Here is a 15,052-nt window from a genome sequence, read left to right as displayed (position 1 = left end):
AAAGGGCTGTCACTGCAGCATGTAAAGGGCTGTCACCATCGGACCCCTGGAATGTGATCAGGGGTCCTGATGGGTCCCTGTGGAAGTCCCCTAAAGGGACAAAAAATAAAAAAATTAAAAAAAAAAAAAAAAAAAAGTAAAAAAATTATTAAAAAAATAAAAAAAACACTTGTCTCCCTTTACTTTGTAAAAAATCAAAAATACAATCACACATGTGGTATCCATGTGCGTCGTAATGACCCAGAGAAGGAAGTTAATACATTATTTAACCCCTTAATGACATGGCCCCTTTTTTCTTTTTTCCCCATTTCTTTTTTTCCTCCCTCCTGCTTAAAAAATCACAACTTGTCCCGCAAAAAACAAGCCCTTATATGGCCATGTGAATGGAAAAATGAAAAAGTTATGGCTCTTGAGACGCAACTGCAAAACTAGTTGAAATTCAATGATTAGACCATTTTAAAAAACCTGCCCTGGTGGGCACGACAGGGTGGTAGGAAACCTGCCACTCAAGGGGTTAAATGAAGCGAAGAAAACAGTAAACAGTCTATAAGTAAACAGACAAATATTTCAGATCACTAAATCATTCTCTAGTAGAGAAAACATCAGATGAATAAATAAAAACAGCGATAAGACCGAATCTTAATAGCTACAGCAATTCTTCTCTAATGGTTACAGTTTTAGAATTAATACAGATGTCCGACATTCATAGAAACAGGAAAAGGAAATGTGAGGTTTATTAAAACTGCTGCAACGGGAAAGCGGAGGAGTTGCCCTTGGAGATCATTTAAATTTCAGCTCTTGTTTTGCAGATGCTATTAACCCTTTCCAATCCAGTTTGTATCCTGGTTTTCCAAGGGGGCTTACCCTTTTTCTGCTGTTATACAATGGCGCTATCTGCTGGCTAAAGCCAGTACTGCATGAGGTGACACATTGGATAGGCTCCGACAGCAGAGAGGCTGGCAATATACAGTAAGAGAACCCCGACGGACGTCTTCCAACATTGGAGTTGTACAGACTTAAATCATAATGTCTTTAGACATCAGGCAGTGGATTGGAAAGGGTTAAAAAAAATGAAAAAGAAGTGAGCTAATTGGTTACTATAGGGGAAAATGTGAAAGTATTTAGAGTGCGTTCACATGTTGCGGAGATGCTACCAAAAACTGTGAAGGAAACGTTTACTATTAAAGTGAATGGGCTTAAAAAAAAGTTCATGTGTAGAGAAAAAAACTACTGTAACTCTAACAGTTTTGCTGTGGAGATTCTGCAGCAAATCCACAGTGTTTCTGCAACGTGTCGGCACACCCTTAAGGAGGTTTTACACGCCATCAAATATTATATTACTTTGTTAGGGCACGCAAATCACAATTTTTCTAATTGGTAACATTTAAGAAATGCTCCTCTGTCTACCCAACCGGTAGCCTGCATTGCCCTTACAAGGAACAAGAACTCCAAAACATCTGCCTACAGATAGGTGTCCTTTCCTCATGAGGAAGAATGTAGTTTAGCTTATATACCTTGTCATGTTGTAAGGGTTGGACACATTCACTTGCAGGGGTTGCTATCCAATAAATGGCACTAGAGAGACAGTTTTCTCATTAAGGTGCCCCCCAGTGTTCGTTTGCTTCCCTCTCAAAAGTCCACCTACTTTGCCCAGGGCGACTGGTGAGAAGAAGTGTTCCATTTAAAAAGAGTTAAAAAAAAGTAAAACATAAATGAATGAAAACAGCAAAAACAGCCATGGAAGATATACTCCAAGGCAGGGGCGTAACTAAAGGCTCAGGGGCCCTGATGTAAAAGGTAAGCCTCCCCCCCCTCTATCTGTATCTGTACCCGTACCCATACCTAAACCATGCTGCACAGAGGCGTAACTTGAAGCTTCTGGGCCCCAATGCAAAATCTGTAACAGGGCCCCCAACAATAATGCTTTATTCATAGCACTGGGCTCCCTATATGGAGAAGAGAGGCCTTATGGGCCCCCTAAGGCTCCTGGGCCCGGGTGCAACCGCATCCCCTGCGCCCTCTATAGTTACGCCCCTGCTCCAAGGTAAGAATTCTTAGAATAAAGATTATTTGCACTCGTGCATAAAAAATATAGCTGTGAATGTTTGATTCAAAGGCCAATTTTTCTAATCTCAGACAAGCAATTTAGGGAATAAGAGTGAAACTTCGTTGAGAAGAGCACCCAAAATTGCAAGAATATTTTGTTGTCAAGAGAAGCTCAAAGAAGATGGCCAGGTTGCATAGTATATGGTAAAATTGAAAATCTGTCACGTGAAATCTGATCTAAATCAATAGGTGGCCTTCATAGTATAAGGTCAATGTTAATAATTGACTAAGATACACAAAATAGAAGGGGGCAGGTTCCCTCTAAGCTTGCCTCATCCAATTCATTGGAACATAAATATGTTGAATATAATAAAAGGAAAACCAATAAAAAGACACATCAAAAGAACCCCCAAAGAAAAGCAGGACCCTCTGGTGACCCTATTGATGTGGCCATTAAGAGATAAAGTTGACCTGACAGCATCCAGTAATTCTTATATTATCCATGGTGCTATTTCTACATGATGCGGAGTGTAGAGTTTGTCTTGTTTCAGTCATGACAATATAGACTGCTGACCAAGACCTTCTGAAGCTTCCTCTTTCCGCGTAAATGTCTGTGCCCTGTTAGGATACAAGACAATGGAGAAGAAGTTTAAGTTTTTTTGTACTCCGTTTGTGTAAGCCCTTTGAGACTATTATGTTTGGATTTGAATGGACTGGAGATCTATTCTTTGAAGGACTGGAATGTATGTTTATTGTTTATGGCATATCCTGTAGAATTCAGACTTTTTTTTGTTGCTTTCTAGTGTATCCATCGTGACTTGGCAGCCAGGAACATCCTATTGTCGGAAAATAATGTGGTTAAGATCTGTGATTTTGGCCTAGCTCGTGATATATACAAAGATCCAGATTATGTGCGCAAAGGAGATGTGAGTACCGCACTGTCAGGAACTGTACTGCTTATCTCTTGTGTACATGGGCAATAGGCTACACACAACATCTGACACCAGAATGCCCAGCGGGCATGGGGGGGATCAACACCCAATAGGACTGGGACTGAGAAGTGAACGATTCTCAATGATGATTTGACTATCTAAACAGGCCCACGACTGCAAATGACTTAGCGGTGACATCACTCACTCGCTTAAACAAGAATCGGCTTGTTTGAAATGGGCATAAGTAGTGATCTGTTTAGTGGGATTCATCCAATATGGTCAAAACAGATTGAAGATGCAGTCAGGCAACAAAAACATCTATATCTTTACATTGTCCAGACTAGATGCCACATCCCGATGTTATAGCTCACTTCCGAACAAAGTAGTTGACCTTACATGTTATCTGGGCATTTTATAAACAGTTAAGAAAGTATTTAAGAGGCAAGTAGGAGTTGAAGCTCTTAAATGTTGGCCTCAAGCAGTTGATGAACTTGGTCAGAAATTGACTATTTGGCTACTTTAGAAAAAAATCTATAAAATTGTGGACAATTATAAAATACTCTACTTGGTATTGTTTATGAGGTTAAGAGCCAATAAAATTGATCTGTAATGATGACCCCATACAAATGAAAACAAATACTGAAATGCCTCACCAGATCCAGTGTGGTCCTTACGATGGGCATGAAGTCATCTGTGCTCCTGATTGTTGGTCAGCTATGATCTTGTGTTCCAGGTTTGTCACCATGATGTTAAAAGATCATTCTTCTACTTCCAGGCAAGGTTGCCTCTTAAGTGGATGGCACCTGAAGCTATATTTGATAAGATCTACACCACGCAGAGTGATGTGTGGTCCTTTGGTGTGCTGCTATGGGAGATATTTTCATTGGGTAAGTTGTAAAGGTAGATGGAGCCTGTCACCTACTGTCTGTACTAGAGATGAGCGAGTATACTCGCTAAGGCACATTACTCGAGCGAGTAGTGCCTTAGCCGAGTATCTCCCCGCTCGTCTCTAAAGATTCGGGGACCGGCGCGGGTGACAGATGAGTTGCGGCGGGGAGTGGGGGGGGGGAGAGGGAGAGAGAGATCTCCTCTCCGTTCCTCCCTGCTCTCCCCCGCCGCTCCCCGTCCCCCGTCGGCCCCCGAATCTTTAGAGACGAGCGGGGAGATACTCTGCTAAGGCACTACTCGCTCGAGTAATGTGCCTTAGCGAGTATACTCGCTCATCTCTAGTCTGTACTCATGTGTGCAGTCATGTTACAGCAGCAGTTGAGATATCTACAGGACAAGTAATAGTTGATTTTTGGACTTCATCCTGTTAACAGTCAAGGCAAGCATTTGATTTCGGAAGTCTTTATGCCAATAGTTTACCTTTCCAAATGCTAATCAGCACAATATGCTTAGAAAAGTTTAGGGCAGTCTTAGGGCTTATTCACATGAGCGTGTTTTCCGCAGCGAATAGAATCCATTATTTTCAATGGGTTCATTCACACTGTCACTTTTCTCTATTTTTGTGCGCATTTATGCACCTAAGACACCATGGGAGGTTATGGGGGTGCATAAATACACACCTGACTGCAAGCTGTTACCTCTGCGGGAGGCGGCAGATAACATATTCTGCCCGGAGTCCAAAGGAGAGCAATGCAGCTGTGTGCACAGCTGGGCGTGTGATTAATCACAAGCTGAGCTCTGCAAACAGCTCCTGGAGGCCCTTTTACATGCAAATGAAGATGATAAAGTGTTAATTAACACTTTATGCAAAAAGACCACACATTTTTTCAGTCATTTGAAAGATTATCATTGCGTGTAAATGGTCCCTTACAAAAAGCGCTTGTTGAAAGTGGAAAACCCTGTTTAACACCTGGTTCGACCCATAGAATAATTGGACATTTGTAAACTGACAATTATTTGAAAAATTGTATTATTTTGGTTAGAGCATTTGCTGCAAATTGCAGTGTAATAGGTCTAGATACGGTTGGTGGCGGTCTATCAGCCAGGCCGTTTACCCTTGTATTCTTGAACCCCCTCAGTGCTGACCACGTTTTTGCCTTAACGAAGTCCTTAGAGCCACAAGTAGAATGACTAGTATGGTACAGACAGCATGGAAAAGTGATATATTTCGTGCTGTCTGGGAATAAGATAGCATAAACATGCCCTATGGCTGGAAAGTTTGCACTGTATCTTATTAATAAAGTTTTCTGAACAGCCATGCATTGCTGTGGTTTCCTCAGAATAGTTCTGCACTTGGCTTTGTCTTTTACATGTTCTGCCAAAACAAGTGCTGGTACAGTGACTATATGACCCTGTTTGTTTTGGTGTGTGCCTTGGGTATTTGAGCCTTTTTGCAAGTAGACTAGTACTTTAACCCTTCATGACCATTTATCATTCGCTCTCATTCTGGTAGACGTACATTTCTGTGTGAAATATTTATAATGTGAAATGAATTCCCATGTACGAAAAATGGTAACATAGACTGAATTATGCAAATGAAGTGCTAATACATTTATTTCCCGCTTTTGTAGCCATAAGTCTATGACAATTCCTGTGGGTGTCATTTCTGTTACCAGTTGATGCCAATTATTCCTTTAAGGGACCGTTCACACCGGCGGAATAATCCCGCCGGGACGCAGTACAATTTGCTGTCGCGGAATTCTGCACACAAATCCGTATGGCTGACTACAGATTTCGATGTGGAATTGCGGGCTGATTTAAGCCATTTTCTTTCTGCATAAAAATCCACAAAGAGCTGTGCAGATTTTGGCGTAGAATGTGCCACGATTTGGGGTGCAGAAAATGACACTCATGTGAAAGAGCCCTTAGAGTGCATTAATGCATAGCAGAAATGGTCAAAAAATGGCATGTTAAATATAATAGCGGATTTTCGGTGTGGATTCTTCCTCTTCAAATGAGGGGTGCATGGTGAATTCCGCATCATAAACCGCATGAAAAAGTTGCACTGCCGATTTGCTGCAGGATGTCCGCTACGGACAGTCCACAGCAAATTCGGACCTGTGGGAACATAGCCTAAAGGGGTTATCTCACAACAAATATTTATCACCTATTAACAGGATAGGTGATAAATGTAAGACCGCTAGGGGTCTGATTATTTGGACTTCAGGGATCATGAGAACGGCGCACTCTGGATCTCTCTATTGAGTGAAGTGGAGGTGCAATGTATGACCACTGTTCCATTCATGTCTATGGGACAGAGGGATATAGCCAAGTGCTCTGCTCGGCTATCTCCATAAACAGTGAATGGAGCTGCTCTGTTCCCTACGGGGACTCGGGGTGCGCTGTTGTGATCGTTGGGCGTCCCAGTGGTCCAAACAGCATCTCTTGCTCTGCACGACTTGAATAGACTTTGTGTAATATTAGATTGCTGCTTGGGAAATGTGAAAGTGCCAGCAGCTTCCTTTGGTGACAACAGCTGACTTGGGCTCCAACCAACAGATGCCCGAGGCGATCTCATCTCAAGAAGGGTGGGTCTCCCAGGAGGTATGGTGACCCCAGCTAGAGATGTAGCTGGGGTCACCATACCATATGAATATGTACCCTATAGTGAATTTCATGGATCTTGTACACGAGCACAGCTGCAGTTGACATAATAACTCTACCCGTTAGGAAATATTGAAATAGGGTCAGTCAAGGGAAGAGTTTCCCCCAGTATGTGGATGCAGCAGGTACACTTCAAATGTTTAATTTGTCCACTTTCCTGGCAGCTGTGATGTTTTTACCATACGCATCGCTGGAAATAACCTATAGATAAAATCGAAGAAAACTTCTCAATCTTTTAAAATGGACCAAATAGTTAACCCTTTGTAATCCAATTTTGGATTCACGGTTTCCTAGGGGGCTTTCTCTTTCTGCCATTATACAATGGCGCCATCTGCTGGCTAGAGCCAGTACTGCGGTATGGAACATGCTGGAGAGCCCCTGACAACAGTGTCCAGTGATATACAGTAGGAATACCCTGCCGGACGTCTTCCGACATCGGAGCTGTACAGGCTTCAATCAGAATGTCTTCAGACGTCAGACAGTGGATTGGAAAGGGTTAAAATACTAATAGATAAGCTCAACAGTAGAGATGAGCGGCCTACTCGGTAAGGCAGTTACTCGAGCGAGCATCGCACTTTTCGAGTAACTGCTTAGTGATCCGAGCAGGCTTAGGTGGGCTGCGGGGGGGAGCAGAGCAGGGGGAAGAGAGAGAGATCTCTCTCACTCTTCCTCCCGTTCCCCCCCCCCTCCCCCCACAGGCCACTCGAGCCTGCTCGGATCACTAAGCAGTAATTCGAGAACAGCGATGCTCGCTCGAGTAACTGCCTTACCAAGTAGGCTCGCTCATCTCTACTCAACAGTTCAGTCCTATGTATATTAGGGTTGCTTTCATACCGGTAGAATTATTCTGCATGAACATTGCGGAATTTGACCACAGAATTCCGCACCCAAATCCACGTCTGAATATGAATTTTGATGCGGAATTGTCTGCAGATTCCTATTTTCATTCCGCATCAAAATCTGCAGATTTTGGTGCTGAAAATAATGCAAAAACACAACTTCTGCAACGTTCTGGCGGAATAGTATGAAAGCACCTTATAGCAAAGGCGATTGCCAAAGATGACTGAAAGGTAGGGCAAGTAACTTCTGAGGACTTATCCGAAACACATCCTATAACCTGAGAGGAGTTATATTAGTTTTCTGGCAGTAAGATGCTTTAATTACAGGTTGAAGTTAATGCTTTTTGTTATTTTTCAGTCTGTTTTGATGCAAATTAGGACATTGGTGAGCGCATGTAGTGAGAGGAAATGGCTCTGAGGGCTCCTTTTTGAAATTTAGGATGCGGACTGTTTATTAATGTTTTATCAAATTTTAGCAACCTAACCTATGCATTATATCTTTCATCCTTTCTTGGGTGGAAGGTTCCCAGCCGCCCTTCCTGAGTAGTTGTTGTAGAATGAATAGCCTTTTTATCCACTTTGTATATTGTTTTAAGATTGTAGCCAAATATTTCGTAATCTTTGAATAGTGCAGCAATCATGGAAATATCCTGGAGTTCTTCAATATAATTTAGGACCTTTCAAACTAATTGCTTGTATATTGTATAGAAACGTATAGCAAATAATACAATTTGGGCACCCAAATGTGCTCACCAATTTTCCTATTCTCTTGGATTGCTCAATATTTCACTTGTTAGAATAGCATTTTCAGCTCCATAGCCGTACCTAAGGGAAGGAAGTTGTATCCGTAGTCAACCATTGAGGGCTTAAACACATGAATGCGGTTGTGATAATCACGGCCATATAACGGGACAAAGCTAAACCACTGATTTCAATGGATTTCAGTGGTTTCGCTTTCACTATCGGGATTTTCGCCCTTTATTACTACGGCCAAGAAAAATAGGAATATGTCCTATCTTTCGTGCACATAGTAAATACTACCGGAAAGATCAGCACTAGAGATGAGCGAGTATATTTGCTAAGGCTAACTACTCGAGCGAGTAGTGCCTTAGCCGAGTATCCTCCCGCTCGTCTGTAAAGATTCGGCTGCCGGCGCGGGTGACAGGTGAGTTGCGGCGGTGAGTAGGGGGGAGCGGGGGGAGAGAGGGAGAGAGAGATCTCCCCTCCGTTCCTCCCCGCTCTCCCCCGCCGAGACAAGCGGGAGGATACTAAGGCACTACTCGCTCCTCTCTAATTGGCACCTATCTTACTGCAGTCCTTTTCAACTTCTGCGCAATGGCATGGAGTTTGAACAGCCGGTTAAGGGGGAGAAATTTCCCTTGTTCATTCGCAACTATACTCCATACTGGCGAGTGTAGTTGCACATACAGCCATCTGTTTTTGCCCTTAGAGTAATAGAATTCAATGGGAGTTTTGCTTGCAATACAAACCTAAACCACTGCAGTGGGAATGGAGCTCCATGCAGTAGCGCACAGGACCAGCAAATAGCTGTTCACCGGAGGTCCTGGACAGCAGACCATCTACTATTTATGAACTATGCTGAGTATAGGTCATCAGTATAGTAAAGATGGACAAGCCCTTTAATTTTGTGTACCGTACCCCTCCCCTGGAGCGCCTGTAGGCACACGGGGATATTTATCAAAATAAGTGCAGCAGAAAAGTTGAGTATTTACCCATTATCAGGCCTCTGCTCTTAATAAACTCACAGCTAAAACCTTCATATTGTTTATATATAACCTCAACTATCACGTATAACTAGAACCATATATAGGAGTTGAATGTAATGTAATCTACAGCACCAACTCAACCAATGCATCGATGATAACCCACTGCTGAGCAGCGGACATCTCTTCCAGCAGAGTTGTCCATAAGAATTTCCTCTTCTCCCCACCCCCGTGCTTTCTGTGGTTACTTGTACTAATACTCAAGGGACATGTCAACCTAATACCTCTCATGCACCCTGTTAACTAGCACGACTATTAGAGGGGGTTTGGACTCAATGACAGATTTAGTGATCAGGCATTGAGTAGGGGGTTGCGGAGAAGGGTTGGACTCAATGACCTTGGAGGTATCTTCCAACTCTACCATTCTATGAGATACGCATTAATACTGAGCTACTGTCTAAGTAAGTGAGTATAGTTGACATATGTGTCCATTTGATGTTTGTATAGGTGCGTCACCTTACCCCGGCGTACAAATTGATGAAGATTTCTGTTGTCGGCTAAAGGAAGGAACTCGGATGAGACCACCAGAGTATTGTACTCCTGAAATGTAAGAGGGTACATTCTAGCATTTTTTAGCACTGATTTATGAATACTACGCCACATATACATAGGTTACAAACACTGACGCTTTTTCTTTTAAGATATCAGACAATGCTCGATTGTTGGCAAGGAGTCCCAACAGACCGACCAACTTTTACAGATCTAGTGGAACGCCTAGGAGACCTTCTTCAGGCTAACGTCCAGCAGGTTTGTGTCACCTAGTGATATGGTAATAGGGGATTTGTTTATGTAATAGTAACATAATAATGTATTTTGCCCATTTCTGTGTTTGTTATAGGAAGGAAAAGACTATATTCCGCTGAACACTGCTCTACTCATTGATGGGGAGAGGAATGGAAAACCTGGAAATGAGGAACAAAACATAAGAAACTCCATAACACGGTGGAGCATACTGGAGTCCGGGTAAGAAACCTGATGAAGCGGGAATATATATACAGTGAGTGTTGGCCGGCCTTCAGAACTGCTGGAAGCGAGAAGCTCTTGCTTTAGAAAACCCCAAAGTTTCATAAGTAGAGATGAGCGAACATACTCGGTTCGGGTGTTTTTGCACTCGAGCACCGCTTTTTCCGAGAAACTGACTACTCGGACGAAAAGATTCGGGGGGGGGGGCGCTGGGGGTGCGCGGGGGGTTGCAGAGGGGAGTGGGGGGGGAGAGAGAGAGAGCTCCCCCCTGTTCCCCACTGCTACCCCCCCCCCCCCCCCGCTCCACCACACCGTCCCCCGCCCCCTGGCGCCCCCCGAATCTTTTCGTCCGAGTAGTCAGTTACTCGGAAAAAGCGGCGCTCGAGTGCAAAAACCCCCGAACCGAGTACGCTCGCTCATCTCTATTCATAATACTATAAGAGCTCCTGCGCATGATTGTATGAGTATATACTCTTGCAGGAGATGACGTGATTGCGCTCTGAATAGAGCACTACCATGTGCTTTCACGCGCGTTCCTGCGCATATTACTGTACTTTTTTTAAGTTGACCGGCCTGTTCACTTTGGCACGGGACACACCAGCGCCATTTTTGAACCAGCTGAGCAGTTTAATTAGTCCCCTGTTTTATTAATTAACACCACAAAATCTCACAGTTACGTCCGTGATTTTCCGTGGATGGAGTGCGTACACCCCAACAGACTCTTATGGTGCCTTGGGTGTGCAAATGATCACAAAAATAGAGCATGTTGCGTATTTTTTCCACGCGTGCGCAAAAACACTGAGTGTGAAGGAACCCATTGAAATCAACGGGTTCTATTGTCAGCAGTTTGCGCAAAATCGCCCATGTGCAGGAGCCCTGAGGACCCCTTCACACAAGCATATGCCTATTTGCATGTGTCTGACCGCTGCGTATTTGCGGAACAAATTATGCTTTTTTGCGCGCATATCGGCGTATTTTACTGGCCTATTTGCACCTGCAAGGCAAGTTTATTTGCGTGCGGCAAACAAAGACGCACCAATTAAAATGGCCGATTATGCTAATGAGTTCCAAGTGTGTTTTTTTTCCTGCACAAATACGCAGTGCTTTACGCATCTCCTGACGTATTTTGCACCCATTTACTTCTAAGGGGACTTTGGCAAATGCAGAGGAAATTAGAACATGCTGCTTTTTTTTGTGCAACCAAAATGCGAGGAAAATACGCACCTGTGAACAAACCTATTGAAATCAATGGGTTCTATTCTCTACATATTGTACGCCTGTGTGAAGGGGGGCCTAAGTAAGTGTTACATTACATCTCCTTAATTGCCCTTGGAATTATGACTTGTTTTATGTCTCCTTGTGAAAATTTAGGGGCAACATGCTTAGACACATGTGGTGCACATGCTACATGCACCTGCACTCAGGGGGGACCAAGTTACATCTGAAGTGCACCATAAACATATTATTTAAAGCTGCTTTTATAATGTTGATCTTTCAGACATCTGTATGACCAAAGGCATGTAATTGCTTCCATATGTCCTAATTACTAGTGTGTATATATATATATATATATATATATAAATCTGCATATATATGAAGATTTAAATAATTTTTAAAAAATGTATATATTCACATGTATGTATGTATATATATATATATATATATATATATATATATATATATATATATATATATATATATATATATAAAATACTGTTTCATGCACCATATAAGATGTAAACATGATGTTATAAGGGCTCCACTTGTTTATTGGGAAGACTATCAAAGAGCTGGTGGGTGTCAGTCTCACCCTATGTCCCTTCTTCTCTTCAGAAACAACAACAAGAACCGACCGCTGAGTGTGAAGACATTTGACGAGGTGCCAGTGGAAAAGGACAAAAGGCTCAGCGAGGTAAACAATCTGCTAGAAAGGGAAAAAAAAGCCTAATGTGAGCACATTCCCTCCATCCCAAATAATCCGGTGCAGCACATCAGCCCAGAACCCAGCAATCTACTGCTAAGAAAATGTTCACATCCAGCAGGAAGCCGCCCTGAGCGGACAGCGGTCACATCTGGAGTTAGCAGTAAATAAGACATTCACACATTAGAGTATTCTACACGGGGCCCAACAGGTCGGTGCAAAATCAGGTCTTCAGTCTAATCAGTTATAACAGCATTTTAGAATGTGGACAGAAGTGCTGTTTACACGGTTTTCCTCAAATTGTCCCATTTTCGCGGGATTGTCCTGTGGAATGGTCACAAAGTGAATGTGACTTTGCATACTATAAGGTGCCATTTTTTGTGTTTTGTGGGCATTCCTGAGCAGATTGGGGCAGGGCTGAAAAGTGTCCCTTGAATGGGGATGCAAATGATGGCAGGTATGCAGAATACCCGCATTCACCTACTAGGGAACTGAAGACATGCCATGTGCCACCGTAGGGTACTGTATTACGGAAGCTAAACTGGAACTAAAATTTCAATACTATAGCGTAAACAATCTTCGACAAAAAATATGACATCGGAGGCCTATGGAGGTGTAGTAGAGCCACATAGAAATCCATAGAATTTGGAAGTTGTATGCAGCCATAATATAGTAGTGTAATCTAATTTCCTTACGAGTTTTCCGGTTACCAGCCTGCCCCACTTCAATAGGGCTGTATGGGTTAAAATAAGTGAAACATAAATACCACTTCGCAGCCACCAGGATCCAGCACTGCAATCCCGCTGTGGTCCCAGTGGTTGTTGTGATCACTGACATCACAGGAACTAAGGGGACCACTGCAGCCAATGAGAGGCTGTAGCAACACCACTTGTTCTCTTAACATCAGTGCTCACATCCTGAGCACCATGATGCCAGGAGTTCACAAATGTTTTGCTGCAGCCTTTCATCGGCTGTAGCAGTCACCAAAGTTCCTGTGATGTCAGCGATCACAACAACCACTGGGATCACAGCGGGGCTGCAGTGCTGGATTCTGGTGGCCATGGAGGGATAAGTATGTTTCACTTTCTTATTTTAACCCATACACCGCTGTTGAAGAAGACAACATCTTTAAACCACTTATATAGTACACATCCTTTATTGTTTCTGTTCTTTCTCTGCATGAAAAGGTATTGTGTGAGTGAAATGGTTGGTAGAGAGGATAGCGGTTCAACTAGCGACACTAATGAAGAACATTCTATGCTATTAGTTGGCTCTTCTAACAGGTACAATGGTTGGTGCCAGACATTTTTATTGTATAAAGATGTTAGCTGCCATTACACATGTGGCTACCAGGTGAAACACAAACAAGTTCCAATATCATAGTTGTACTAGTTTATAAGTAATGAGACCCTAGAGGCTAAACATAGTATACAATATATCTACAGATACTGTGAAGGATATATTTGGTATACAAAAGCCATAGCTAGTGGAGTGTAATAACATATAGTAAAAGGAAAATTAAGAATAAAGTTTAAGTAGTTAAATAGAGCCAGCTGTATTCTTCAACGAGCGCCCGACCAGGTAAACTTCCTCCTCTTCCTTTCTTTTCAGCTCCCATAGGACTCAATGGGACCTCCTTGAGATTTTCATCAAAAGATGGGTCATGTCTAGAGATGAGCGAACACCAAAATGTTCGGGTGTTCGTTATTCGGAACGAACTTCCCGTGATGCTCGAGGGTTCGTTTCGAACAACGAACCCCATTGAAGTCAATGGGCGACCAGAACATTTTTGTATTTCGCCGATGCTCGCTAAGGTTTTCATGTGTGAAAATCTGGGCAATTCAACAAAGTGATGGGAATCACACAGAAACGGATAGGGCAGGCGAGGGGCTACATGTTGGGCTGCATCTCAAGTTCACAGGTCCCACTATTAAGCCACAATACCGGCAAGAGTGCCCCCCCCCCCAACAACTTTTACTTCTGAAAAGCCCTCATTAGCATGGCATACCTTTGCTAAGCACCACACTACCTCCAACAAAGCACAATCACCGCCTGCATGACACTCCACTGCCACTTCTCCTGAGTTACATGCTGCCCAACCGCACCCCCTCCCCCCCACAGCGCACACCAAACTGTCCCTGCGCAGCCTTCAGCTGCCCTCATGCCACACCACCCTCATGTCTATTTAGAAGTGCGTCTGCCACGACGAGGGACCGCAGGCACACACTGCACAGGGTTGGCACGGCTAGGTAGCGACCCTCTTTAATAGGGGCGGGGCGATAGCCCACAATGCTGTACAGAAGCAATGAGAAATACAATCCTGTGCCACCGCCATCAGGAGCTGCACACGTGGGCATAGCAATGGGGAACCTATGTGCCACACACTATTCATTCTGTCAAGGTGTCTGCATGCCCCAGTCAGACTGGTTATATGCACCTTAACAGTAACCGCGTTGGTGGTAATGTGGTGGTGACTGCGGACCTAGTACCACGGTTGTATTTTGTTGGTTTTCGGAATGTGGCCAGGATTAAGTGGGCCGTGGCGGGGGGGTGGTGGGGGGGCTCTCTTGTAGTGTCGGTAAAGGTGAAATTCTTGGACTGCCACCAGACGAACCAATGCAAAGGCATTTGCCAACAATGTTTTCCCTGTTGGAGGAGGAGGGGGATGTTTTTGAGGCACTACGTGTCCTCTCCACGTGTCCGTGGTTATATGCACCTTAACAGTAACCGCGTTGGTGGTAATGTGGTGGTGACTGCGGACCTAGTACCACGGTTGTATTTTGTTGGTTTTCGGAATGTGGCCAGGATTAAGTGGGCCGTGGCGGGGGGATGGTGGGGGGGCTCTCTTGTAGTGTCGGTAAAGGTGAAATTCTTGGACTGCCACCAGACGAACCAATGCAAAGGCATTGGCCAACAATGTTTTCCCTGTTGGAGGAGGAGGGGGATGTTTTTGAGGCACTACGTGTCCTCTCCACGTGTGCGTTCCATGTAAGCAATAGTAGCACTCAAGACAGG

At 43.7% G+C, this 15,052-nt stretch overlaps 1 protein-coding gene across 1 annotated transcript in view; it reads left to right on the top strand.

Moving 5' to 3' along the window:
- LOC136580796 (vascular endothelial growth factor receptor kdr-like) overlaps positions 1-15,052 on the top strand; it is a 203,148-nt gene that overhangs the window by 170,262 nt on the left and 17,834 nt on the right. Inside the window, exons 23-28 of the mRNA XM_066581654.1 lie at positions 2,850-2,972; positions 3,754-3,865; positions 9,601-9,700; positions 9,795-9,900; positions 9,992-10,116; positions 11,950-12,028. Of these exons, the coding sequence (XP_066437751.1) occupies positions 2,850-2,972; positions 3,754-3,865; positions 9,601-9,700; positions 9,795-9,900; positions 9,992-10,116; positions 11,950-12,028 (645 nt within the window). The remainder of the gene's footprint in view (positions 1-2,849; positions 2,973-3,753; positions 3,866-9,600; positions 9,701-9,794; positions 9,901-9,991; positions 10,117-11,949; positions 12,029-15,052) is intronic.

The sequence above is a fragment of the Eleutherodactylus coqui genome, chromosome 10 (assembly GCF_035609145.1).
Source record: "Eleutherodactylus coqui strain aEleCoq1 chromosome 10, aEleCoq1.hap1, whole genome shotgun sequence".
NCBI lineage: Eukaryota > Metazoa > Chordata > Amphibia > Anura > Eleutherodactylidae > Eleutherodactylus > Eleutherodactylus coqui.
This window is presented reverse-complemented; position numbering and strand designations above follow the sequence as displayed.